This window comes from Hypomesus transpacificus, unplaced genomic scaffold (assembly GCF_021917145.1).
Source record: "Hypomesus transpacificus isolate Combined female unplaced genomic scaffold, fHypTra1 scaffold_186, whole genome shotgun sequence".
Taxonomy (NCBI): domain Eukaryota; kingdom Metazoa; phylum Chordata; class Actinopteri; order Osmeriformes; family Osmeridae; genus Hypomesus; species Hypomesus transpacificus.
This window is the reverse complement of record NW_025813735.1, coordinates 66,948-92,273: the sequence shown is the minus strand read 5'-3', so window position 1 is coordinate 92,273 and position 25,326 is coordinate 66,948. Positions and strand designations below refer to the sequence as shown.

Sequence of the window (25,326 nt, the reverse complement as noted above, 5' to 3'; positions counted from 1 at the left end):
TTAACTGAAACCTACCCCCACATACACACATGCTTAGTGTATACAAACACACACACTAAGTGTACATGCTCACACACACATACGTATGGTACACATCAGCACACATACACAATAAGTGTAGGTACAAACACTCACACACGTGTACACAGACAGGTACACACTGAAACACACACACAAGATATACACTAACACACTTAAGATACACTCAATCATACACACACCGCTCTCCTAACCCCTGGAGAGAGTTCTCTATCAAACCTGACAGAACACATTCAACATAAAAACATGTTTTGAAGGATTGCATAACCTCCTCGTGTAGACCGCCCTAATAGATTAGATCCAAAATAAAAACATGTTTTGAATGATCATATTACCTCCTCAAACTTTTCCTGCCCTAATAGGATAAATGGATAATTAAAAACATGTTTTTTGGGGGGAGGTGCTTTATAAACATGTTTTTAACTATATTCACTCCTCAAACGTATGTTTCCCTAATAGAATACATACAAAACAAAAACATGTTTTGAATCAGATTACTTCCTCACTTCTTCAGCAATTAATTTTTGTACTTTGTTTGTAAGCTAGTTTTGTTGCTTACTGTGTCCTGTGTTTGTAGGCATTAACCGCTGTAGTTCTGTTAAAAACTTTGCTGTTTAAGGCCTTGATGGTCTGATGCACTAACTATACTACTGTTTGTAAATTTGGATGAAAGTATCTGCTAAATGTTTACATATCAATGTAGTCTGGGCTTGGTCACTAGTTAACTGTTCTAAAGGGTTCTCATCCTATTGACCTCAGCATCCCAGTTAATGGTGCATTTCCCAGAGCTACTAATATACAGAAAGAATGGATGCGTAATGTTATGTACTCACTTAACAGACTTGTTTCCAGTACAGAGGGAAGGTTTTATTTTTGCAATATCTTGATCTACAGTCAAATGTTCGACCACTGAGCTAATCTAGTTAGTATTACAAAGATGGTCAAGGTTTGTCACGTTTGTCCTCAGCTGTCCCACAAATCCTGACGTCATACGAGGAACACAGGGCCCTAACACATGGACTCTAGCGCCCCCTTGTGGCCTTATGTTTCACATGATTTTCTTAAACTCCACCAGTCATAGGAAACAGATGCTTATCATGTAACATAACCAGTTCAACTATATTTGTTCTAAATAGAAAGTCCCTCATCCATCATTCAATTATCCTCATGTAGATTCTACATCAGGTTTCAGTTATTGTGTAAGACCGGCCAAGCCAGAAACATCTTGGGATGGGGCTGAATCAGGGGTAGAGCAATTGACTGCACATCAAGAGGTCACAGGTTCAAATCCCCCCACCCATGGTTTGGATGACAGTGTCTGCTAAATGTACAGGTTCTATTATTATTATTAAATGGCATGGTAGTTTATTTCCTGTTTCCGTGCGACGTGGGGCGGCTTGATGTAAATATACAACCCTGAAGAAATGTGAGCATTGGCTTTAGTACAACCCATCTTCACACCCACCCTTTAATTTCAGAAAAGACACGCTACGCCTACACCTAGGCCCCAGGACAGCCATGTTAGTGTGAATCCACATTTCTGCGATGAAAAACTCTTTGAACTTTATCGTATGCTTGTTTTATGTTGAATATTGAAATACCCTTCACGTAGGCCTACACTATCCATCTCAACATGTACCCTTTTCTCTAAGCCGTTATTTTCTAAATATCTTATGTCTTTGTCAAATTAAAATCAACAAAGAAGGCTCGCTCTGCCTTCAAAGTTCATATTTTGTAATCATGTTTTGATAATGAAGGAGATATTCCTCTGGGAGGTTTTTGCCCACCTGTTGTCGCTTAATCACATCTTTATGCCTTGGAAATTAATTAAAGTTACACGCCACACCTGGTGAATTTCTTTTCATAGCCCCGAGTGTTGATGTCATCATTCGGGAAGGAAACATGAACATGTTTCTGCTTGCCCGGGACGCTCCATCGTTTCGGCAGAGACTCTGGGGTAAATGGTAAATTGTCAGGTTTGTGGCGTCATCTCTCCGCCAATACCGGTCCCTCGGTAACATTTTTAATCGCTTCACCTAGCCTTTGTTACACTTGAGTGCGCGCTGCAGTTCGTGGTTCATTAAAAAAGAGCTTTAGGCTAATCCTGAGACCCAGGCACACAGGTGATTTGGCAGGTATTCAAGTTCACAAACAATCCTCTCTTCTCTCGTCTCGAGGGGGGAACACGCCTAATTGTTTTTCAACGGATACTTTGCTACTTTGCAACTGTCAAAGCAGCTCCTCATAAGTAGGCCAAGAACTGTGATATCCTGGAGGTCTTTAGGTTCATGCCTAACTTTAAAATGTCTCTTTTTTTCCCTTTCTAGTGAAATGTTTAGTTGACCATTAATATTCTTTTCAGCTATGTAGGGCCTACCAGGGCTGGTCTGGGACCAAAAAATGGCCCTGGCATTTTAGTTCAGATAGGCCCACCTCAATTGGTCGGACACCAACCACCAGTACACCATCCTTGCGGTAATTTTTTGGACTCAAGAAACAGAGGGCCAGCCCAGTGTCCGTATGGAAAATGAACCGCTGTGCGTGCTTTATGGGCAGGTCGCCAATTTTAAGTAAAAAATATTTCCAGTCCAGCCCTGGGGCCTACTGTAGCCTAACTATTGTAAGATTATCAGACGTGTAACCTAATTAAGCCTGTAACAAACTACAGTGCTTGAGTCCATTGCAACTGGGGCAGTTTAAAAAAAAGTTTAAACTCTTCAAATATCCAAACATTTGGAGAAAGACAAAAAATGTCATGGGTGGTATACTACATTGAAAGGAACTGTTGCGACCATATCCATTGATCACTATGCGATCGATCATTAGAAGAGAGGACGGGAGATATAGCCTACAGTTTACCAGCTCAAAAGAAACAAAATACTTCCACAATGCAATAACCTACTCGAGATTAGCCCATGTATATTATTTTTTGTCCGTAGATGTAAAGGGAACTAAACTTAAATGACCTGTCAGGCAAGTTGTAGTAGATAAGACGCCTAATTGATTTATCAAATGCAACTTTCGTTTTACATGCGCTACTGCTCGTAACCCGCCATCCACACTTAGAACTGGAGTCCCAATGTTAGCCTGTATATAAAACCACAATAGACATTGTCAAACCAGTAAGATAATATTCACTGCCTATCAGGCTACACACTGCCTGTCTAGTCATTCCGAAAGATGTTAGGCTAAGCATGAACATATCACATGAAGTCGCTTGCCTAGTCCAGAATGTCCAAAATAATTACACTTGGCTCTCATTTTTACAATAGGCGGACCGTGTCCTGACAATAAATGAAGAACCTACATGTTTTTCCAGGATAACTAAATCTAATTAGACCATGATGTCCCTGTGTGTTTAGGCCTGTACTTTTGACTGGGGACAACAACGCGATAAATCAGCCGACTAAGTTGATAATTTCAGGCTACTTAACTGCAGTCCTTTAGCCAATAAATTACATTTTGCTAAATGATTGTAAGACTAAACAACAAACGTTTTAAGGAACCAGCTGCTAGTTAGACTTTTTGTCCGACTTGAGACGGTACCGAGACTAGGTCACTGTGACGTATCCATCAAAGTACCGCGAGATCGATTTGTGAAATCAAGGGACATTTAGAATAGATAAAAATGTAACTATGACATTAATGCGATTAATCGCGATTAAATATTTTAATTGTTTGACAGCTCTAATTTATTTTGACACCTTCAGTTTCACCAATGCTCAAATCCGGACCAAACAGTACAATTTAATTAAATATTTGCCTTTGACAGACCGCGATAGCCTATATTGTTGAAGAAAGGGTTTGTCCTTCTCTTCACCAATGGAAAAACTACATTTAGTTGAGTTCTGGTTGAATTATCCAATCTGCAGATTGGAGAAAGAGTTTAACAGAGCCCAAAACATAAAATGACAAATTTCAGTGCACTGGTTCGTGCAAGTTCTAATGCAAAAACAATTAAATTTGCAAAAACATGTTGAACATGCAAAAACTACAATAATATCTGAGATTTCTCAACGACAATCAGGCGAAAGAGACAAATGTAGCCGTTTAGCTCCATAGACTCCCATTCCGCATGCACCCGCTCGCGATCGCCCCCAGTCGAACCCCGGCTCTCCTTAAAGAGGCTCCGGCCTGAGGTCTTCAGAATCAACAGAGCAGGCTCCCATGCGCTGTAGTTGAACGGAGCCAGTTAGTTGCGATAGCCAATCAGATCTTGAGTCTGCGACACCAAGGCCAGCTAGAAGGTCTACGCTGAACTTGACATGTACGCGTCCTGTGATTGGATAAGCACTCCTGAGAGCCTGAAAGATGGCAATCTGTTAGCGAGAGAGATCGATCCGTTATCTACCAACTGCCAGGGTCGGCTCCAAATGGAATGCTTTGTCCCCTCAAAAGATAATTTTGATAAAGTATAAATAAGAAATACTGGCATTGATTATAAATTAAATATCAAAATGGCTACACTTTCCTGCAGAATATGCAGGTCTGCTCTTATTTTGACTCTCATACATGCTTTGTAAATAGGTGCCCCCCTTGTGAAAAAAATGCCCCCCCATTTAATTCCTTCTGGAGCCGAGTCTGCCACTGTTTATTATTTCTGTTATATATTTTTAACCCAAGATGGCTGAAGGAGGAGAAAATATAGATTTGTTGGCAGATATACTTGCCAAGCAATTTTCAAGACAGACCTTTCAGGAAATGCTGGATCTTGTAATAACGTGTTCAATTGTTTTGCTTTTGTATATTCTCAAAAACAAATGCAAATAATCAGTTTACTTTGATTTTCAATGAATAGTTTGTTTCGTCATCGTCTCGTTGGTCTTATATGAAACAGCGACAATGTGCATTTTATTGGACAAACTTGTTGGAGCTCACATATCGTACTTTTGGAGGGCTTTGGTGAACAAACTTTGTTGACTCATCTCTTAAAATTGCCTTTTATGTATGAGTTTTTGACAGTATCCGTGATCTTAGTTTCCTACTCTTAATTGTGAATGCGAGCTTATTGATTTTAAATGCTCCAGAAATTAAGTTTGGCTCGACTAGCCTTTATTAAGGTGATGTAAGTGTGATTCTGTATAATTCTCGAGCCGTGGTGTCATATTGATGCTATTATGAGGTGTATTCATTTAGGTAAGACTAATTATGACATCACTGACGGCCTAGACAGGACATGGGCTGTGTTCGAAATGTCTTAAAATGCGTCCTTCCTTCCTTCCTTCCTTCCTTCCTTCCTTCCTTCCTTTTAAGACAGCGAGGTCTGTTCGAAATGATTAAATCTTCTCTTCCTGTCTAATAAGATACCTTGAAATACGTCACATAACGGTCATTTTTTAAGAGAGCATCTGAGCTGCCTTGCTGTCTTAATGGCAGCACGTATTACCCATAACTCTGTGCGCGGGGTTACCGTGAGCAACAAGTTAAACAGAATCCTTTGACCGCCATTGCTCTAAGTTTTTACAATTCATATTTCAGCTAAACGGTACTTGTAAATCAGCATCTGAATAAAAATGTATCGAGAAATGGGCAGTGTAGTTGCTGAAAATGTACTTATTTTATTGATAACACTCCTAATTTGTAAATTTGCTCCGACTTTTCGATAACGTACAGTACCTAGCATCGCAGTGCAGAGCAAACACTAGCTAGTTGCTGCGTTTTATCATAATCCTATCAAATGAGTGAAATACAAACACAAATGTTATGAGCTATTGAGCCTATATCTAACACAAGTTTAAATACAGCTTAACTTGACTTACTGTGACAATAAACTCAATGCAATTGACTGCCGTCTGACAAAGTGCGCTAGTGCGAGCACACAACTACACGCAGCGCGATGACGTACATCTTGTCTTAATAGGATGTTCGAAAACAACGGTTTTTAAGATACCTTACCCCGAAGAGAGCTGTCTCGTTAGACACCTGTCTAGTAAGACATCAATGATTAAGACAGCTGTCTACGTTTTAGAACACAGCCATGCCCGCTATAGCGAAAAACAGGAACATCTGCCTGTCTCACAGGCACGTTTGCAGCCGCAGTGCATCACATGCAAAACACTGTCAGGGGCCGAATTTCTGGTCAACCAGGTGACGTGCAAGGTCCCATCGTCTATTTGACAACCAAATCCATCCATGTTGACAAAAAGCAGTTACCTTATTGGTGTAGAACGATCACGTATCAAACTGTGCCACCAAAATCCAATTTCGTTCTGAAGAAACTAGTTCTGCATGAAACATAGACGCATCGACAATCGACTGGAATTTTAGCAAATTTTTTTGGTAGCTTAGCACGACTCGTTCTTTTTTATGAGCTAAAGATTTTCTAGATACCAGACTGTGGAGCGGGATGAAACAATAACAGGGTTCACCTTACGGCCTTACTGCTTTAAAGAACTGAGAGATGTCATGCTAGCTAGCAGTGCTAACGTATTGCTAGCAAAAACAACTGTGAAGAGGATACTGTAGTCTAGCGAAACAAAAATTAAACAATGTGATGCAAAGTCAGTTATGAGCTAATTATGCAGGCTAATGTTTAGTGTAATTTAGTGCATTCTTTGCACACACCATTTTGTATATTTGTAAATTTTTTATATAACAATCCTCTGCAAACTGTTTGAAAAAGAACAGGCACTGAACACAAAAAATAGTCCTAGGCCTACTTGGCACTGGATTGGATGGACTATCTGCCTATCACCATCCATCACGATCTGCCTATCACCATCCATCACTATCTGCCTATCACCATCCATCACTATCTGCCTATCACCATCCATCACTATCTGCCTATCACCATCCATCACTGGCTAATTTCAACCATGCCCATGGCTGCCAGGAGTTCCTAAGTGGACACTGGTTTGAACTTAGGTTGTGATCTCACAAATCCAGCTGTCTCGCAAATTTACAGAGCACAGCTAATTTTGGAGATCAAGAGGTCTAAAAGCATCAGTTTAATTAATTTATTATTAGTTATATTAATAATGTTATGTGTGCTCCCTTTTGTCGGCCTGTCCGCCTATCTACATGTCTGTCTGCCTGTAGGACTGCCTGTTGAACTGCATGTGTCTGTCTGCCTATCTCGCTGTCTGCCTGTGTGCCTGCCTGCCTGTCTCCTTTCTCCTCGCCCCTCCTCAGAATCTCAGAATCCTCGGTGGACATAATAGAGGTGTTTGATACAATGACCTCGTCAAAAACTCATGTTTTTCACCCTCTGTGTTATTTTCCTTCCAGTCCTCTGCGTCCCTTCTGAGAGCAGTGCATCCTGGGAGGTCTCATTAGGAGCCACTGAGCGGTCTGGGGGGGGGGGGGGGGGGGGTGTCATTAACCCAGCAGAGAGAAACCTGCCTGGAGACACAAAACACACCTGCCTCTTCATCCCTCTCTCCCCCACACCAGGGAACACATTACTGTGTAAAGGGCCAACTGTGACCCGGGGCGATACAACACACCTCTCCCCTCTCTTTCTCTTTCCTCCTCTCTAACCTCTATCTTTCTCTCTTTCCCTCTCTCTCCCCTCTTTCTCTCTTTCCCTCTATCTCTCTTTAGCCCTTTCTCTCTTTTCCTCTCCTCCATCTCTCTTTTATTCCCCTCACTGTCTCCCTATTCCTTCCTACCTCTTTATCTGATAAAGGCTGCAGGCGAGGGTTAATGATCTGCTCCCAAGCACCAACGCAGACTGTCACACACATTATGGCCTAATAAGCAATTAATTATAAACAAAACACAAAAAAACACATTCAAATGGTTTCTTCCCTAACCCTAATAGTCTTTGAAATCAGATTAATTACGTTTTTTTTTAGAAGCCTGATTACACTGTTTTAAAGTCCAACCTGGAGTCTGGGTTGTGCTTTTTAGAATGAGGTTATATCAAATAAAAACTGTTGGCTAGCAACTTTTGAACTGCTCCTGAACCCTATATTGCTTACAGCAAATCGTTTTATATATTTGTATGATATATATATATATGTATATATAATATTCCTCCTGTAGCAGGGGGCTGTAAGCCTTCTCCTAAATCTACTAGAATCAAGATGCTGTGCTAGTGAGAAGAACAGGCAGAGAGAAGTAGAGATGCCTTCAGAAACTCATCACACAGAACTTCCTATGTAGCAAATGTGTGTATGTATACAAAGGGAGCAAGAGAGTGTACAGGGAAAGAGAGAGCGTGTAGTTGGAAGGCACCTGTCTGCAGGGAGGTGAGGAGAGCAGGAACTTCTGCCTCTTCACATCAGTGCAGGATCACTGCTCTCTGCTCAGGCAGAACAGTGTCTCCCTGCGAAAGAACAAAACAAAACCATTCCTGTCACTCTCCATCATGGTGAGATGTGATTTCCTGTTTTCAGTTGCTGCCTCTACTTGCAGTGCAACTGGCGGCTTCTGTCTTTCCAGTGATCCACTGCCCAGGGGGGTTGGGACCTGAGATCCTGAGGGTTGTTTCAGCCAGTCAGCGCATATAAATGTCATCCCACAGACTAGAGAGGAACAGGAGGGGGGTTGGTGTGATGTGTGTTGGGGTAGGACTCAGAGAAGTGGCACGCCATCGGCTCTGGGTGAGGCTAGATTGAAGGAACCGCTCATTTTGAGCTAGGGGTTATGGGTGAGCTTCTGTGCTGTGGTTTGACTTGGCAGACATAGTTGGGAAGTCTTTAGGATCAATGCTTCGTTTCCTGTGTTTTGCGGTTCTGCTGTGTTGGGAAGTCCTCACCTCCCAGACCCAGGACCACCAGACCCAAGCCCAGTCCCACCAGGACCACCAGACCCAGGCTCAGCAATGCAGTTTGATCCCTGGCTCCATGTCAATGCCGGTGCTCCAAAGGCCAGGAAACATCACCCTGGGTGGCCTCTTCTCCCTCCACGACGCTGTTCTGGAGACGGACCTCTCCTTCACCACACTGCCTGCTGCCATGCGCTGCACGGGGTCAGATCTCCATCCTCCCGGACTAGGCCTCCTTCAGGGACGCCAACAACTAAGGGAGACACTGTAGATATATACTCGGGAGACACTGTAGATATGTACTCGGGAGACACTGTAGATATATACTCGGGAGACACTGTAGATATATACTCGGGAGACACTGTAGATATATACTCAGGAAACTAGGGGAGACACTGGAGACACTGTAGATATATACTCAGGAAACTAGGGGAGACACTGGAGACACTGTAGATATACTCAGGAAACTAGGGAAGATACTGTAGATATATAATCAGGAAACTAGGGGAGATACTGTAGATATATACTCAGGAAATTAGGGGAGACCCTGTAGATATATACTCAGGAAACTAGGGCAGACACTAGATACCTACTCAGGGAACTAGGAAAACACAATGTAGATATCGATTCAGGGTTGATATGAATATCCTGTGTGATTTACATCAGGGGATCTAGCCAGTTGTTGGTTCCTCTTATGGTTTAGTCAATGATGTGTTTATGCTTCTCTTGAGTTTCACATTGGAGGAGTTTCATCCCCTTCTCTCCTTCCTCCTTTTTTCCCTCCTCACCCTCCTCCTTTTCCCTTTCCTCCTCAGGTTTAACTTCCGGACGTTCCGCTGGATGCAGACGATGATCTTTGCGATCGAGGAGATCAACAGGAATGCTAGCCTGCTTCCAGGGGTAACCCTGGGTTACAAGATCTACGACTCATGCAGTACGCCCTACCACGCCCTCAGTGCCGCCATGGAACTGATGGAGGGGGACAGAGGGGTGGGGGAGGTCAAGGGGGGGCTGGGGGGCACATGCTCAGTTTCGGTTCCGGTGGTGATTGGAGACGGAGGGTCTACCCAGTCTCTGGTTGTAGCTCGTGTCCTGGGAGTGTTTCACGTGCCACAGGTGAGCTGCCTGTTCTGGTTTATCAGCCTGGAAAGGGAAACAGAGAAAGGGAGAAGGGGAAGAGAGGAAATGAGAGAGAGAGAAGGTGAGAGAGAGAAGGGGGGGAGAGAGTGTGAAGGAGAGGGAATGAGAGAAGACAAAGGGAGCGAGAAAGGGAGCAAGATGCAGCAGGTAATCTCTAGCTGTCTATCTTAACTGGCCTGGGGATATGAAGAATTTAAATGCACACATTATCTTGCTACCTGCTAATTTTTGTCTCCCAGGTGAGTTATTTCTCCAGCTGTGCGTGTCTGAGTGACAAGAGTCAGTTTCCTGCCTTCCTCAGGACCATGCCTAGCGACTTCTTCCAGGTCAGAAACACGCTTACTGTTTTGTCTTTATTGATATCTGTGTACTTCACAATTTTACATATGATTTAACACACATAATGTAAAATGTTTTTGTACATAAGTATTTGTATAGTCACAGGTTAGTACCCCTCATGGCCTGGAACTTTTTTTTTTATTCAAACAATTACAAATATTCTTTCTTGTCTAATAAGTCATAGTGACTGGTTATAGTCTCATTGTCTGTCTGTGTCCTTGTCTGAGTTCTGTGACTGTCTCTGCTCCCCCCCCCCCTTCTCTCTCTCTCTCTCTCTCTCTCTCTCTCTCTCTCTCTCTCTCTCTCTCTCTCTCTCTCTCTCTCTCTCTCTCTGTCTCTCTCTCTCTCTCTCTCTGTCTCTCTCTCTCTCTCTCTCTGTCTCTCTCTGTCTCTCTCTCTCTCTCTCTCTCTCTCTCTCTCTCTCTCTCTCTCTCTTTCTCTCTCTCTCTCTGTCTCTCTCTCTCTCTCTCTCCCTCCCTCCCCCTTTATCCCTCCAGGTAGATGCGTTGGTGCAGCTTGTCCAACACTTCGGCTGGACCTGGGTGGGCGTGGTCGCTGGTGATGATGCATATGGGAGAGGAGGAGCCCAGATCTTCGCTGAGAAGGTGGGTTGTGATCTTCTTGCATTACAGTAACAAGTCTCAGATGCTGTATTAAACATGTTTCACTAACTCTTCTGCCATCTTCCAAAATGTGTACATAAAAAAACATAGATTTTTGTACAATTAACTACTGATATGAATGAATAATATAATCATATTAAACCTTTGACTCCATACTTCCGCCACAAAAATTCATACATCTCAGAACGTAGATGTTTTTAATGACCATCCATGTGACCAGGTACAGAAGCTGGGGGCTTGTGTGGCTCTGCATGAGATCATTCCCAAAAACCATGAAGAGGCTGCCATGGCTGCCATCGTGGCTGACATCCGAGCCTCCAAAGCTGGGGTGGTCCTGGTGTTCGCCCTGGAGCAGGATGCTGGAGCTCTGTTCGATGAGGTGCTCAGGTCAGCCCAGCACCCTGTTATGAAGGATTAGAAGTGCACATTTCAAACAGTATTTCAGAGTTCAGAGCTAAGGATGACTTCTGTATTTTAACCACGACATCTCCACTTCAATATCACAGTGCGTTTCATCACTGAACAGTAGCTCATTGTTCTCGATTCGACGTCAAAGAAATTAGGTGACAGGTTTTCTGCGATTTTTACTGGATCCGGGTGTTGTTAGAGTAAAGTCTGTCTCCAGACAAAGGCTGACGGGGGTCCAGTGGCTGGCCAGCGAGGCCTGGAGCACGGCTTCAGTCCTCTCCATGCCACCCTGTTACCGACCCATCCTGCTGGGCTCCATGGGCTTCGCCATCCGCCGGGCGCACATCACAGGCCTCCAAGACTTCCTGCTCCGCCTGCATCCCTCCAGCCCTGAAGCCCCGCTGGACCCCTTCCTCGGGCCCTTCTGGGAGGCTGTGTTTGGCTGCAGCCTGAGCCAGGGTGAGAGTGGGGGCCACGGTGGGGGTCTACCAGAGGTGGGGGAAAAAATCGATTCACATTCGAATCGCGATTCAGTCTTCTAGCAATTCACAAAATAATTTTTATTTCATTTTTTGTATTATTTAAAGTAATCAATTTTTAATCGAATCGTGACCCCAAGAATCGTTTCCAATCGAATTGTGAGCTACCAAAAGATTCCTACCCCTGGGGTCTACCTAGTTATAATCATCAAGTAAGTCATCAGCCCCATCAAGTAAACAGGTATAATCGCTGGGTCGATCTGTCCATTCCTCGACAGGGTCCATCGTCCCTCCGTGTTCAGGCAAGGAGAACCTGGGCAACGTGAGGAACATCTACTCAGACGTGTCACAGCTGAGGATCTCCTATAACGTGTACAAGGCAGTGTACGCCATCGCCCACGCTCTGCACGACCTGAGGGGATGTGAGGCTGGCCGCGGGCCGCTTCCTCTGCAGGCCTGTCTAGACGCACACAACTTTCAGCCCTGGCAGGTAGGCAGGACTGGCACTGGCAAAGAATTCGAAAGTAGGACTTGATTTCACAAAACTCCATCTCTTGAAAGGATTATTACGTAGTCATTTAGCAGACCGAATGTCATCTATCCAAAACGTCATTCTGCACAAGGTGGGATTTGGACCTTTAACGTTTTGATCTGCAAGCAAATACTCTAACCCAGGGTGCGAATTATGGGGGGGAAGGGGGGGGTCTGACCCCCTAATTAAGACTTGGACCCCCCCAAAAGAGGTAAAAACAACAGATCGGGGGGGGTCGATACACGCCCTGGAGAAGGAGTTGACCCCCCCGATTGTCATTGTATAATTCGCACTCTGCTCCAACCACTGAGCTGAACCCATTCCGTCCTTTTGAATTGTTCTTAGCTGCTGCATTACCTGAAGCAGGTGGACTACACCAACGCGTTTAACGAGGAGACCAAGTTTGACGAAAACGGGGACCCCGTAGCCATGTACGACCTGGTGAGCTGGCAGGAACGGGCCGACGGCCAGGTGGACTTTGTGACGGTGGGAAGGTTTGACCAGACCATCAGCGTGGCCAGGAGGAAGCTGCAGATCCAGGAGACGGATATCGTCTGGAGCAGCAACCAGACCACAGTAAGACCCTCTCTAATGGTCATGAGCAGCAACCAGACCACAGTAAGACCCTCTCTAATGGTCAGGAGCAGCAACCAGACCACAGTAAGACCCTCTCTAATGGTCAGGAGCAGCAACCAGACCACAGTAAGACCCTCTCTAATGGCTCAACATGTTTGTAGCATGTTATGTTGGGTACATTTGAGATTGTATTCATTATGGGATGTGTTTTGCTCTGTGGAACAGCATTTGACTGCAGATCAAGGAAACCCCCACCTTTTATGTCACGTTGAAAAGAGTAATATAACCAGGTTGGCTTTATGATTACACAGTACTTAAAATTAATACTTTAAATCAAATTCTTTGAGTTCTATTAGGTTTTCTAATCAAATTGTAAAATTCAGTCTCGTCGTGTTGTTTTACCCCAGCCGGTGACCTTTGACCTCTTTCTCTGACCTCTATTGGGGATCTCTGACCTATTTAGTTGGTGTTCTCCCTGCCTGTCAGGCTCCCCTCTCCGTCTGTAGCTCCAGCTGCCTCCCAGGAACCAGGAAGGCCATCAAGCCCAACCTGCCTGTATGCTGCTTTGACTGTGTGGTCTGCACAGCAGGGGAGATTAGCAATGAGACAGGTGAGACTGTGTGGTCTGCACAGCAGGGGAGATTAGCAATGAGACAGGTGAGACTGTGTGCTCTGCACAGCAGAAGATGCCGGGGAAAAGGTTTAGTATGTTCTATTACTTATACTACCATTTAGTGTGCCAGAAAAATATTGAGTATTTCCCAATACATAAGTGCGTATTACTACTGAGTAAAGAGACAGGTGACATGGGAATAGCAGTTTTTTCTAGTCTAACTTTCTTCCTTCCTCTAGATAATTGGTAGCAGCTGTGTAGGTACCAAACCTGGCTCTTGTATCTCAGAGAGAGGGAGGGAAGGAAGTTTGGATTTCAGACAACTTGCCAAGCGGCGTTGTGAAATACTAAACACCACGATGACCCACTGACGGACCGTAGCGACCATGATCCCTCCTGTCCTTCCTGTCTGACCACTGGTTCCTGCTTCCCCAGATGCTATAGACTGCGTGCGCTGCCTGCCAGAGTTCTGGTCCAACCCTGACCGTACCGCCTGCATCCCCAGGCAGTTGGACTTCCTGTCCTACAGCGACACCATGGGCGTCACGCTGCTGGCCCTGGCTCTGACGGGGTCCTTCTGCACCACCTTGGTCCTCCTCATATTCGCCTGCCACAGACAGACGCCCATCGTCAGGGCCAACAACTCAGAGCTCAGCTTCCTGCTCCTCTTCTCCCTGACTCTGTGTTTCCTGTGTTCTCTCACCTTCATCGGCCGGCCTTCTGAGTGGTCCTGTATGCTGCGCCACACAGCGTTTGGGATCACTTTTGTCCTCTGCATCTCTTGTGTTCTGGGGAAGACTATAGTGGTGCTGATGGCCTTCAGGGCTACACTTCCAGGAAGTGATGTCATGAAATGGTTTGGGCCTCCACAGCAACGAGCCATCATCCTCATGTGCACACTGGTACAGGTAGGAAAACTTCAAGGAGTATCTTTTAGAAGTGTGACTGTTATTTCAACATTACACCCAGATTAGTGTTGATTGAATCATGTAAGGATAAGTGTTGAGTCATGTGAGACGTAGAGTGTTTGACTGCGGATCATCAGGTTGTAGGTTTAAATCCCCCTATGTACGCTTTGGAGAAAACCATCTGCCAGAAGAATTCACTGTCCTTATGTGTGGAGGGTATGTTTCATCTGAGTGTGTTTCAGACAAATGTGTGCTTCAGACCAATGTGTGTTTCAACTTGGCCTGTCCTCCTTTGCGGTCCAGGTGGTGATCTGTGTTGTGTGGCTGGCTGTGGCCCCTCCCACCCCTCACAGACTGATGAGCCATGAGGATGCCCAGATCATCCTGCTCTGTGATGAGGGCTCGGCCCTGGGCTTCTCCCTGGTCCTGGGGTACATCGGCCTGCTGGCCTCGCTCTGCCTCCTCCTGGCCTTCCTGGCCAGGAAACTCCCAGACAACTTCAATGAGGCCAAGCTCATCACCTTCAGCATGCTGATCTTCTGCACCGTGTGGGTGGCGTTTATCCCAGCTTACGTCAGCTCTCCGGGGAAGTTCACGGTTGCCGTGGAGATCTTTGCCATCCTGGCCTCCAGTTACGGACTTCTGGTCTGCATCTTCGCCCCAAAGTGTTACATCATCCTGCTGAGGCCTGAGAGGAACACCAAGAAACAGATGATGGCCAAATAACATCAAGGCCTTCTGTATGATAAAAATTTGCTATTGCTTTTAGTGACTTCATTGAGGTCTGTGAATTTTACTGAGAAAACCTGTAATGTTAATATACTGTAAGTTAATGTTGTTCACAAAGCACACTTTGCCTCTAATCACTTACTAGTCAGCTCAGCCGTTTCTTTAGGCAAAAACTTGAAAAATAATAAAGTATACATTGTTTTGGAACAATTAACAAATATTGTTCCTTTTCTGTCTGTCTGAAGTAACACTGTAGACCCATTCTGGGTCACTTGTAAATTGAAATGTGAATCCTAACTTCTATTATTTAATATTAGCTCATTGAAATCTTAAATTTTAATATCCATTCTTATCTTACAGTAATACAAAGTTTATTTATATGTATGTCCTATCAGGACACTGTCTTTAGTTTTCATCAGGCAGTTTTTCTGATATCAGATACTGTTGTCTCTGTGTTTTCTGTGTGTTGACAAAAACAATTGCTCACACTTTTATTGTCTTTGATATTTGGGGGAAATTCCTCAGTCTTGTGCGGTGTTATTTTAGACATAAAACCCAACCTAGGCCACGTCGTTGGTGGAGACAGACATTCTTTGTTACTCTCGTTCTACAACAGGAATTGTAGAAGAAAAGCAACACACTTTGGTCTCAGAAGGCTGTAAATTATTACTACCAGCCCACATGGGTTTTCTCCAATTACCCCACCCCTTCTCAGACATAGTAAACAGACACAATAACAGTTCTAAACACTATGTGCTTTATTATTATTCAAAATACATTGAGACATAACATGCTACGTAGATGTCTCTGTCAAAAGAAATCTCCGGAAGCTGAGAGGTAAATTGGCAAAGTGTAGCGCTCACTTTCTATCACATATTAAAACATTCAGTTCCACAAAAGGTTTATCAATAGGCTAGCAATCTGTCACAATGAGAAACATATATCACTGCACCATTATGCAAAACGCATGGAACTCTGAGAGGTCACTAAGCTATAGCAAAGTATTGAAGGCCTTGATGTTATTTGGCCATCATCTGTTTCTTGGTGTTCCTCTCAGGCCTTAGCAGGATGATGTAACACTTTGGGGCAAAGATGCAGACCAGAAGTCCGTAACTGGAGGCCAGGATGGCAAAGATCTCCACGGCAACCGTGAACTTCCCCGGAGAGCTGACATAAGCTGGGATAAACGCAACCCACACCGTGCAGAAGATCAGCATGCTGAAGGTGATGAGCTTGGCCTCATTGAAGTTGTCTGGGAGTTTCCTGGCCAGGAAGGCCAGGAGGAGGCAGAGGGAGGCCAGCAGGCCGATGTACCCCAGAACCAGGGAGAAGCCCGCAATGGAGCCCACAGCACACTCCAACAAGATCTTGGGCCCCTGGTCTCCTCTGATGCCCCTCTCTGTAGGCCGAGGGGGGGCCAGGGGGGGCCACAACACACAGATCAGCACCTGGGAACAGAAAGCCTTCAGTTATAACCCTGAAGCCACTGCTTGGTAGTTCATTACATTGTAAGCTTGTCAGGCCCACCTGTACCAGCGTGCAGAGAGAGATGCCCAGCCTCTGCTGGTTGGGACCCAGGTACCGCATCAGGTTCTCTCCAGGGAGGGTGGAGCGGAAGGCCACCAGAACCACCACGGTTCTGCTCAGCAGGCAGGAGAGGCACAGCACAAAGCTGATCCCAAACAGGGTGTGTCTCAGCATGCAGGACCAAGGCCTGGGCTGACCAATGAATGCCAGCGCACACAGGAAGCACAGCTTGAGTGACAGCAGAAGCAGGAAGCTCAGCTCTGAGTTGTTGGCCCGCACCTAAAGAGATTAATAAATACAAAAACATTATAAAGGAAACCTAATTTTTAAGACAACAATTATGTAATGATGTAACAGCAGTGTAGCATGTTCTAAATCACCCAGTGTACTCGTACCAGTGGCGTGTGTCGGTGACAAATAAAAGTAATCAAGGTTGCGGCTGTTAGTGTTGCCCCGACAACAGAGATGACGGACAGGACGATTCCCATGCTGTCGCTGAGGGACAGGAAGTCCACCTGCTGGGGGATGCACTCAGTGTGGTCTGGGCTGGACCAGAACCTCTCAGGACACCGACTGCATTCCACTGACCCTGAGAGGGAAGGGCCAGAGTCGGGAGAAGAGCTCAGTTCTGATCAGAATCAGAGTCACTTAGAATCAGAGAGTCAGTATCAGAATTGGAATCTAGAATTAGAATCCCAGTCAATCCCAGGTACCTGTCTCTCTGCTGACCTCCCCCTCTGAGCAGGGCAGACAGTCGAAGCAGCAGATTGGTCGGCCCTTCTGTGCCGCCTTCCAGGTGCCAGGGGGGCAGGGAGTGCTGCACACAGACACGGGCACCTGGGGGAGTGTCCTGGCGTCATTAGTATGCTAGAATAGCATATCCTAGCATTAATAGCAATGCTAGCATCATATATCCTGTTATTGTTAGCAATAGCAATGCCAGCATCACTAATCCTGGCATTGCTAGCATCAGACAGTACGTACTGGCATCATTAGCAATGCTAACCTTACATACTGACATCATTAGTGTGGCACACAGGATATGTATGTAATTGGCCACTTGCTTATATGTAGATTTTTTACATATTAAAAAAGTTACAAAGGGCACGAGATCACCGCGGTTTTAAAACCAGTGGCCTCGCGCTGCATCAGCGTTCCTCAGTTGGCGGTTAACATCTAACCTGAGAAGCCACTAGCGACCAGCCGACTCTACTTTCATTATTCTTTCAGGTGGGTCAACGTCACACGATCGTTCATACGGTTGTAATACGTTTTGTATAGTGTACCTTTATACTGTAGCACATGTACATTGTAGTATATTTATATATATATAATTAGCTCTAGCTGACTTTCTAGCTTACTACTCCAAAGTAGGGCGAGTTAGCACTAGCTTGTAGGTTGTGGCCAAACTACACATGTCAAACCATGTCGAAGGGAGTCACTGTAGCATTTGTCTGACTCGACTGATATATATTAATGGCAGAGCTATGGTGTTTTTATTTGTAACATTTTCTGTTGTTATTGTTTCCTCCTAAATGTAGTCAAATGTACACGGTTAAAGCCAGGGGCGAGCAGTTAGTTTATCGTTTCCAAGGAAACCAGACAGCTCACAGGGTGTAAAGGCCGTTCACAGCAAGGATGACAACTGGTGATATTTCTGATTATTACTTTCCCAAAAATCTGAACACATTTTTCCATACACAACAATACACAAACAAGTTTTAATATATTATCAAACACTATCATTTGATTTACAGAACCACGTGACGTCATAACCTTTCAACTCAACAGTAACCTCTTCCAGATATTTTAGTTGACAAAATACCACCTGAATTACCGCATAGTATTGCTTCATTTTTGCACACAGTTTTTCATTTTTTTTTTAAAATCTTACCTCACGTCCACTCCCAGCACCCCACATCACTCTCTCGATTTCCAGGTGAAACTGGCCCCCCGATCCATCAGATGACACAAAATGTCCGACGGTGGCAAACTCCACCCCACCCTGTGGGGTCACGTGCCAGTTGATGATGTCATAGGAAGCAGGTGGATCTCCATTCTGGTCAAAGTGGACGGGATCACCCACATGTGTGGTGAAGTTCACACCTCTCAGGTACTGAACAATCTGTAACAGAGCAAACAACTCCCATTACAAGGCTTGACATAAGGCCGCTTGTCCGGGACAAATTTATTTTGGGAGAAATTGACTTGCCCCACTGGACAAGTTTGCCACATTTAGTGGCATAATCCATTGTAATGTCTACAACATTATTTTAGATATAGTATCAGTTGAACTAGCTTGCAATACTGAGGATAGCCTACCGAAGTTGAGTTAGCCAATGTTGTTAGCGAGGCTAGCTAGCTGTATATAACATTTCAATGGATCTTGAAGCTGTTTGATTGACAGAAATTATTATGAAATGTTATGTTCTACTAGCCATTTGCCTACTTTACTTTCCGAGCTCTGATAGTGTAACTGAGTGTAACTGAGACGGCACAGTAAATAATTCCTCTTTCAATTACATAAAAAATACGTTAATGTTAGCATTAGGATAACCTTTGGCTATCACATGCAAGGCAAGTACGAACCTTCGTCCACCATCTAGATAGCCGACCCACCATGAGACTATCTTGCTATAATTTACATGCTAGTGACACTATTTTGTGTCAAAACTGGAAACTGAGTAGGTTTGTCTGAACTTGTATAATACTTGTGTGTGTTAGCCCTCTTAACTTATGTTGGGATGCCCACTAGTGATGTGTCGTTCGTGAACGATTCGTTCATTTTGAACGAATCCTTATAAGGACTCGGGAGTAACGAGTCCTCTCCTTCGAGTGATTCGTTCATTTCCCGACTCGGTCTTTCTACGAGTCTTTGGATCATTTTTCACGTGACCTGCATAGGCTCTGTAGCTAGAGGAAACGAACGATTCGTTCCTTTCCCGACTCGGTCTTTCTACGAGTCTTTGGATCATTTTTCACGTGACCTGTATAGGCTGTAGCAAGAGGAAACGAACGATTCGTTCCTTTCCCGACTCGGTCTTTCTACGAGTCTTTGGATCATTTTTCACGTGACCTGCATAGGCTCTGTAGCTAGAGGAAACGAATGATTAGTTCCTTCCCCGACTCGGTCTTTCTACGAGTCTTTGGATCCTTTTTTCACGTGACCCGCATTGTATTTTTTAGTAGAGGAAACAGTTTCCTTATTCCCTTTCGCGTGGCCGCTGTTTTAGTAAGACGTGAATGAATGATATTCGCTCAAGTCATCATACTGACTGGTTTTGTTATTTTCACTTTACATTTACACTTACAGTTTAGTGCAGTGTAATTGTTTGACGTGATAATTAAATGCTAGTGTGATAATACATGACCAAATCATACAAACTCATGATACATTATTTTAATGCAGGAATTTATTTTGAAATATTATTTGCTGGTGCACATGTCATGCACTAACCTACAGTGGACGTATAAGGGCTATACGTCCTTTGCAGTGGACGTATAGCCCCCAACCCCCCCCCCCCCCCCCCCCCCCCCCCCTGAAATGAACAAATGACTCGAAAAAAGATTCGTTCATTTTACTGAACGAGATTCGAAGAACCGAATCAGTAAAAAGAACCGAACTTCCCATCACTAATGCCCACATGAAACTGGCGGGCCACCTGAGTTAGCAAGTGCATGGGTCTCCGACCATGTGGAGCCGACATGAGTCTCCGACCATGCGATGTGACAAGACAGTTTTTTGCCGTTATATTCACTAAATTCTAAACTGCCACGAAAAAGTAATTGACTTTCCTACAAATACATACCATAGACAGTCTAAATAAAAATGTTCAGCTTTTTATGTGCTTATTTAGTTGTATATAAAACCTCAAATCAGCAACTTCGGAAATTATTGTTAGGCGATGCTAGATATGATGATAAGAATTTGATCTACTGTATCAATCACTGGATCAATTCCATGGTCGGAGACTCATGCAGCCCAGTTGAGGGGGGAATTGCCGCGCTATCGTCAAAGTTAACAACCCCGTTTTAAACCGACATAACAAAATGCCAGAAATGAAGGTATGTTGTTATCACCAAACATTTTCTGGTTTTATTACATTTTCGTGTTTTGTAAAAATTGGTGACACCCCTTCACCAAGTTACATACAATCGGGCTGGTAGTTTTTGTGTAATCCAGTCAAAGGGCGTCCAAAAATACAGGAGCACACCCCACAATTTCCACAGAAATTTCCACAGAAATTGTACCCTCTCTAGTTATCATTTCAGATCCTCCTCTAACTTGCCCAAAGGACAAGTGGCCCAAACAATTAATGTCAACCCCTGCCCATTTTATAGTATTTGGTTGCTAATCATGAAAATAGATATAATAAACAGAATAAAATAGGTTCTAATCATTTGGATTGATAATCCCTTAAAGAAAAATAATCCTTTTGATTACATGTTTCTAAATCCTTATTCAGTATGATGTTGAAGGTCAGCTCACGTCTTTGGGCTGCAGGCGCTGGAGGTTGGGACACTGGTCTCCAGGAGGGCAGGCCAGCATGCCATGCAGAGCGTGGGCGATGGCGTACACTGCCTTGTACACGTTATAGGTGCCCCTCAGCTGTGACACGTCTGCGTACATACTCTCCCCCTCCACTGGGTTTGACAAATTGAAACAAGCAGATTTACATGAAAATCATGTCAAAGTGAGTCAATCAAGACCTTCATTGTTATGAACAAGACAGTTTTCTTGTAACAGACAACACTGACCTATGACCTCTGACCCTGAACACAGCCGAGCAGTGCCCTGACTGGCCTCCAAAGAACACTCAAACAGATCTTCCCACAATTCCCTGAGGAAGGGGTCGTGATGGGGCGAGGGCCCGCCTGGCCTCAGCTGGGTCAGGAAGGCTCCCAGCCCAGGGATAGGGGCCCTCCGGAGGGCAAACCCGATGGTGCCGGCCAGCGAGGGGAGGTTCTGGGGGACCGAGAGGCTGGTGAAGGTGACCCAGGCCTCGCTAGCGATCCACTGCTTGTCTGTGATGTTCTGACGCACCACCTCCTTCATGAGAGCCTGCAGGCAAACAGGAGGAGAGAAGTGACAACTGTCTGGAATACCGATCTGACGTTTCCAGTAAATCAAAAACATGATATCCCCTGCATCAAACAGGTCATTAGTAACGTGTATACTATGTTAACCTGAGATTTTAAGAGATGAAAAAAATATTAAGCATTTATGAATTAACATTTTATATACATTCTGTTAGAGCCTGTTTGCATCTGTTTCTCTTCCACAGATGTGGAACCTGCTGTACACATAACATGTGCTAAATAGACCAGATATTTTTCAAATGCATACATGGCAACAATACAAGATAATGCTGCAAGTGGAATCAAATACATTATGAGTATCGGAGACAGACCTGTATTGACGAGGCTCACCTGTGCATCCTGGGGGCTGGCAAACACCACCACAACTGTGGCAGAGGACCTCTGGATGGTGTCAACCACCCGACTGATCCTGCTCTGGGAATGGACCTTAAGGGACGGGAAAATTATGATTACAAAGAAAGACACTGAGGAGAAGTGAGACAGAGAGACTAATGAGAGAGAAAAAAGAGAGAGCAGCAGACACAAATACAAAATCAAAAACACACAGAAACAGATACCGACACGAAAACAATGAGGCAGGTCTTCAGAAAGTATTTTGGGGACCTCAGAGAAAGAGAGAGAAAGCCTATACCAATGGATAAACAGACACAGACTTGTCTAGAATACCTTTGGGATGACCTCAGAGTATGAGACACACACTCCAGAGCCCCTCAGCTCCTGCAGCAGCATTTGGACCCCGTACTTCCCGTAGTCATCGTCCCCAGACAACAAGCCCACCCAGGTCCAGCCCAGCTGGGACAGCAGCCAGGCCATGGCCCGCGCCTGGAAGGCATCGCTGGGAACAGTCCTGAAGAAGGAGGGGTACTTCCTACTGTCACTCAAACACGCACAGGAAGCAAAGTAGCTCACCTGAGGGGAAAGAAGAGAGAGAGAGAAAATGACAAAGGAAAGGGAAAGTAGGAATCTGATTTAAATTTAGGTAGGTAGGTGGGTAGGTACTATATTCATCTATGAGGGGAAATATCAGCGTAATAGTAGGTAAGATAAAAAAGATATACAAATAAATACACAGGGCTAACACAGGGTAATAAAGAGGGTAAATTCACGTATGCATGAAACAATTTAAACGCAGGTGACACAGCAATGGAAGCAAATCAGTATGATTACAGTATAATTAAAGCCATTACAATTTGCCATGACACACAAAGATGAAGTCTTTAGACATAGAAAAACTGTTGTTCTCCCTCATATTTGGGCACAGCATCGCAAAAAAAGGAAGGAAGTGGAAAGAATATTTATTAATAACCTCCCAACCTACCATAGGCAGGGTAAACACTCCCAGGGTCTGTGCCACCACGATGGAGGAGGAGGAGCTGGTGTCTCCGATGATGACTGGCACCTCGGGGGTTGTGCCACAGTCTGTACCTGATATGGAGTCTTCCTGCCCGGTCACCATGCCCAGGGCTGCCCCCAGGGTTATGCCCTCGGCCAGGCAGGAGTCTGAGGCCAGGTACCCCAGCCTGAGCCCAGGGAGGAGGCTAGGGTTACGGTTCACCTCCTCCACAGCAAAGATCATAGTCTGGAGCCAGCGGTATGCACGCTGGTAGAAACTGGAGCAGGGACACAAGATAGAGGGAGGGAAAGGAGAAGAAAAGAGTTCTGGGTTAGAGGACCTAGGTTTGCACAACTGCAAAGAGGGAGATTGAATCATTTCACAGATGACACTTTAAAAACAACTCTATACATTTGCTTTTACAAACCACTTACATGGTACAGTTCGTATTGCTGCGCTTGCTCCTAAACTCTAGCTCAGGTTCTGGAGCTTCCACATGGATGGGGAACAGGCCCCCGATCACCACATCCCCTGCCCGATATACACTGCCGGACACAGGCTTAGCCAACAGCCGGCAGCCCCCCCCTCCTGCCAGCCCCAGAACCAGCCCAGGGAGGCAGGCCAGCAACCACAGCCAGCCAGAGAGCCACATCACCTGGGGAGAGAACCAACGGAGAACCATCACATGGAGCTGAGAAAAGAAGACCAACTTAAAGGATGGACAGTGATCAGACACAGTAAGATAAAACAATCTATTCTCACTGTACATTTATTTTGTGTTCATGAAATTATACTTCACCTGAAAAAACATTTTAATTGGTAAACAGATTAATAAGAAAGAGAGCGATACAGAAAGAGAGGGAAACTCAGAGGAGACAGAAATGTTCCTGGGCATCCTCCTGCCTGAGAGAAGGGGAGAGGAAGAAAGAGGAGACAGCCAGGGTATCACTGATATAGGAAGAAATTAGCCTGGGGCTAAATAATCCATGGCCACCATGGGGCACCCAGTGAGATACAGCTGAGACAGGGAGGGCAGGGCATTCTGGGGGAAAGGGGTGTAATTGGGGAGAAGCCATGTGAGCGTATTGTAATAACGTGGGTTTGTAGCCTTGTGAAACCACATTGCCTTACTCTTCTTTTACGATTCCTATTGTTGTACGAGAGTAACAAAGAATTAGGGGTAGGGGACGCACAGACCTAGTTGGCTTTAGAAGGCTGTCACCAGGGCATGGAAGCTCCTATTGGGTCAAACGAGGTGTCAATCGAAAGGGCAGAGTGTGGCGGCCATTTGGACTTTCTCCAATTGTAAATACTCGAAGCACTCCTCTTATGAGCGATAGTGCGTGAAAGACTGAACAAAAATTAATTGGCGATGGCAGAATGAAGCAACAAGATCGTGGCCATGTGTGGATATAGTTCATTTTTTGGACAACTACTCGACATGGTTAGATAATTTGGACCTTTAGGAATGTCACCAGACAATTTTTGTTGGGATCTTTTGCATACCTGGACCACTGAACTTTTTAGTCGTTTGCTTTTGCTTTGTTTACATATTTGTGACTGGACAAAGATGTTGGTAATACTTGCTGTTGCGACTTGATCTTGAAATGGTTTCCATAAGTACAAGCACAAATATCGTAGCTTTCCAATGATGTAACATCCGTGTAGCAGTCTAAAAAATATATTTGTTAGAATTTAGTGAGTCGTAACTGAGGTAGGGAGGGGCAGCGTTTCTGACTCGGGGGCCGGAGTTTGAGGTTAGTAAGTTGTTTATTATATGGCATTTTTATCTCTTTTCATTTTGTAAATGAAAATAACTGGTAGGCTAATTGTAGCTAGCTCTTAAGTCTTCTCACGTTGTGTTTCAGGTATTGCCTAGCAACCAATTACTTTTGATAGAAAGCAGACATCACGGTTCTGCTAAAATGGCTTCAACACAAATAGAGACTCTTTTAGAAAGTTAACCATTTCTTCGTCGCTGTTGATGTCTTTAATATCGTCTGGTTAGTAAAACTCAGCTGACTCATCGATATCGCTCATTTTGAAGATGTCGTCTGAGGAGAGCAATAATCCGTATCAGACCGCAGACTGGCGATGAGGTCAATACACGGCTGGCATGACTACCCGTTAGCCAATCAGAACGCTCGTACTGTCATTGCCATATAGTAAATATTTTGATTTTTGTGTTTTTTTTTTTTTTTCAACAAGCATCAAGCAACAAGCATCAAAATAAATTGTGAAAAGTAATACGTAGATGATAATAATAAAAA

General features: G+C 44.6%; 2 protein-coding genes across 2 annotated transcripts; one reads left to right on the top strand and one right to left on the bottom strand.

The window, feature by feature from the left end:
- The first annotated feature begins 8,801 nt into the window (after positions 1-8,801).
- LOC124489204 (extracellular calcium-sensing receptor-like) lies at positions 8,802-15,093 on the top strand. Its single transcript, XM_047051892.1, has 11 exons — positions 8,802-8,953; positions 9,565-9,865; positions 10,129-10,215; positions 10,726-10,833; positions 11,072-11,238; positions 11,477-11,736; positions 12,017-12,228; positions 12,616-12,846; positions 13,333-13,456; positions 13,895-14,367; positions 14,671-15,093. Exons 1-11 carry the CDS (start codon positions 8,829-8,831, stop codon positions 15,091-15,093), a joined length of 2,511 nt encoding a protein of 836 aa, XP_046907848.1. The 5' UTR covers positions 8,802-8,828.
- Positions 15,094-16,115: 1,022 nt separating this feature from the next.
- On the bottom strand, positions 16,116-23,708 carry LOC124489203 (extracellular calcium-sensing receptor-like). Its single transcript, XM_047051891.1, has 11 exons — positions 23,491-23,708; positions 23,042-23,333; positions 22,390-22,632; positions 22,054-22,149; positions 21,382-21,685; positions 21,113-21,267; positions 18,518-18,748; positions 17,337-17,460; positions 17,019-17,212; positions 16,624-16,902; positions 16,116-16,544 (listed from the first exon to the last, which is right to left on the bottom strand). The coding sequence occupies exons 1-11, from the start codon at positions 23,706-23,708 to the stop codon at positions 16,116-16,118; spliced, it is 2,565 nt and encodes an 854-aa protein (XP_046907847.1).
- Between the last annotated feature and the right edge of the window lie 1,618 nt (positions 23,709-25,326).

Bases quoted from the DNA above. Each gene is read 5' to 3' on its own strand.
- LOC124489204 (XM_047051892.1), top strand. From the start codon at position 8,829: ATGTCAATGCCGGTGCTCCAAAGGCCAGGAAACATCACCCTGGGTGGC. The intron at 11,239-11,476 runs GTCAGCCCAGCA...GTCTGTCTCCAG, and splicing joins CTGTTCGATGAGGTGCTCAG to ACAAAGGCTGACGGGGGTCC. The intron at 12,847-13,332 runs GTAAGACCCTCT...CCTGCCTGTCAG, and splicing joins GGAGCAGCAACCAGACCACA to GCTCCCCTCTCCGTCTGTAG.
- LOC124489203 (XM_047051891.1), bottom strand. From the start codon at position 23,708: ATGTGGCTCTCTGGCTGGCTGTGGTTGCTGGCCTGCCTCCCTGGGCTG. The intron at 22,633-23,041 runs GTAGGTTGGGAG...CTTTCCCCTCAG, and splicing joins GAGTGTTTACCCTGCCTATG to GTGAGCTACTTTGCTTCCTG. The intron at 21,268-21,381 runs GTCAGTGTTGTC...TGTCAAACCCAG, and splicing joins TTCAGGGTCAGAGGTCATAG to TGGAGGGGGAGAGTATGTAC.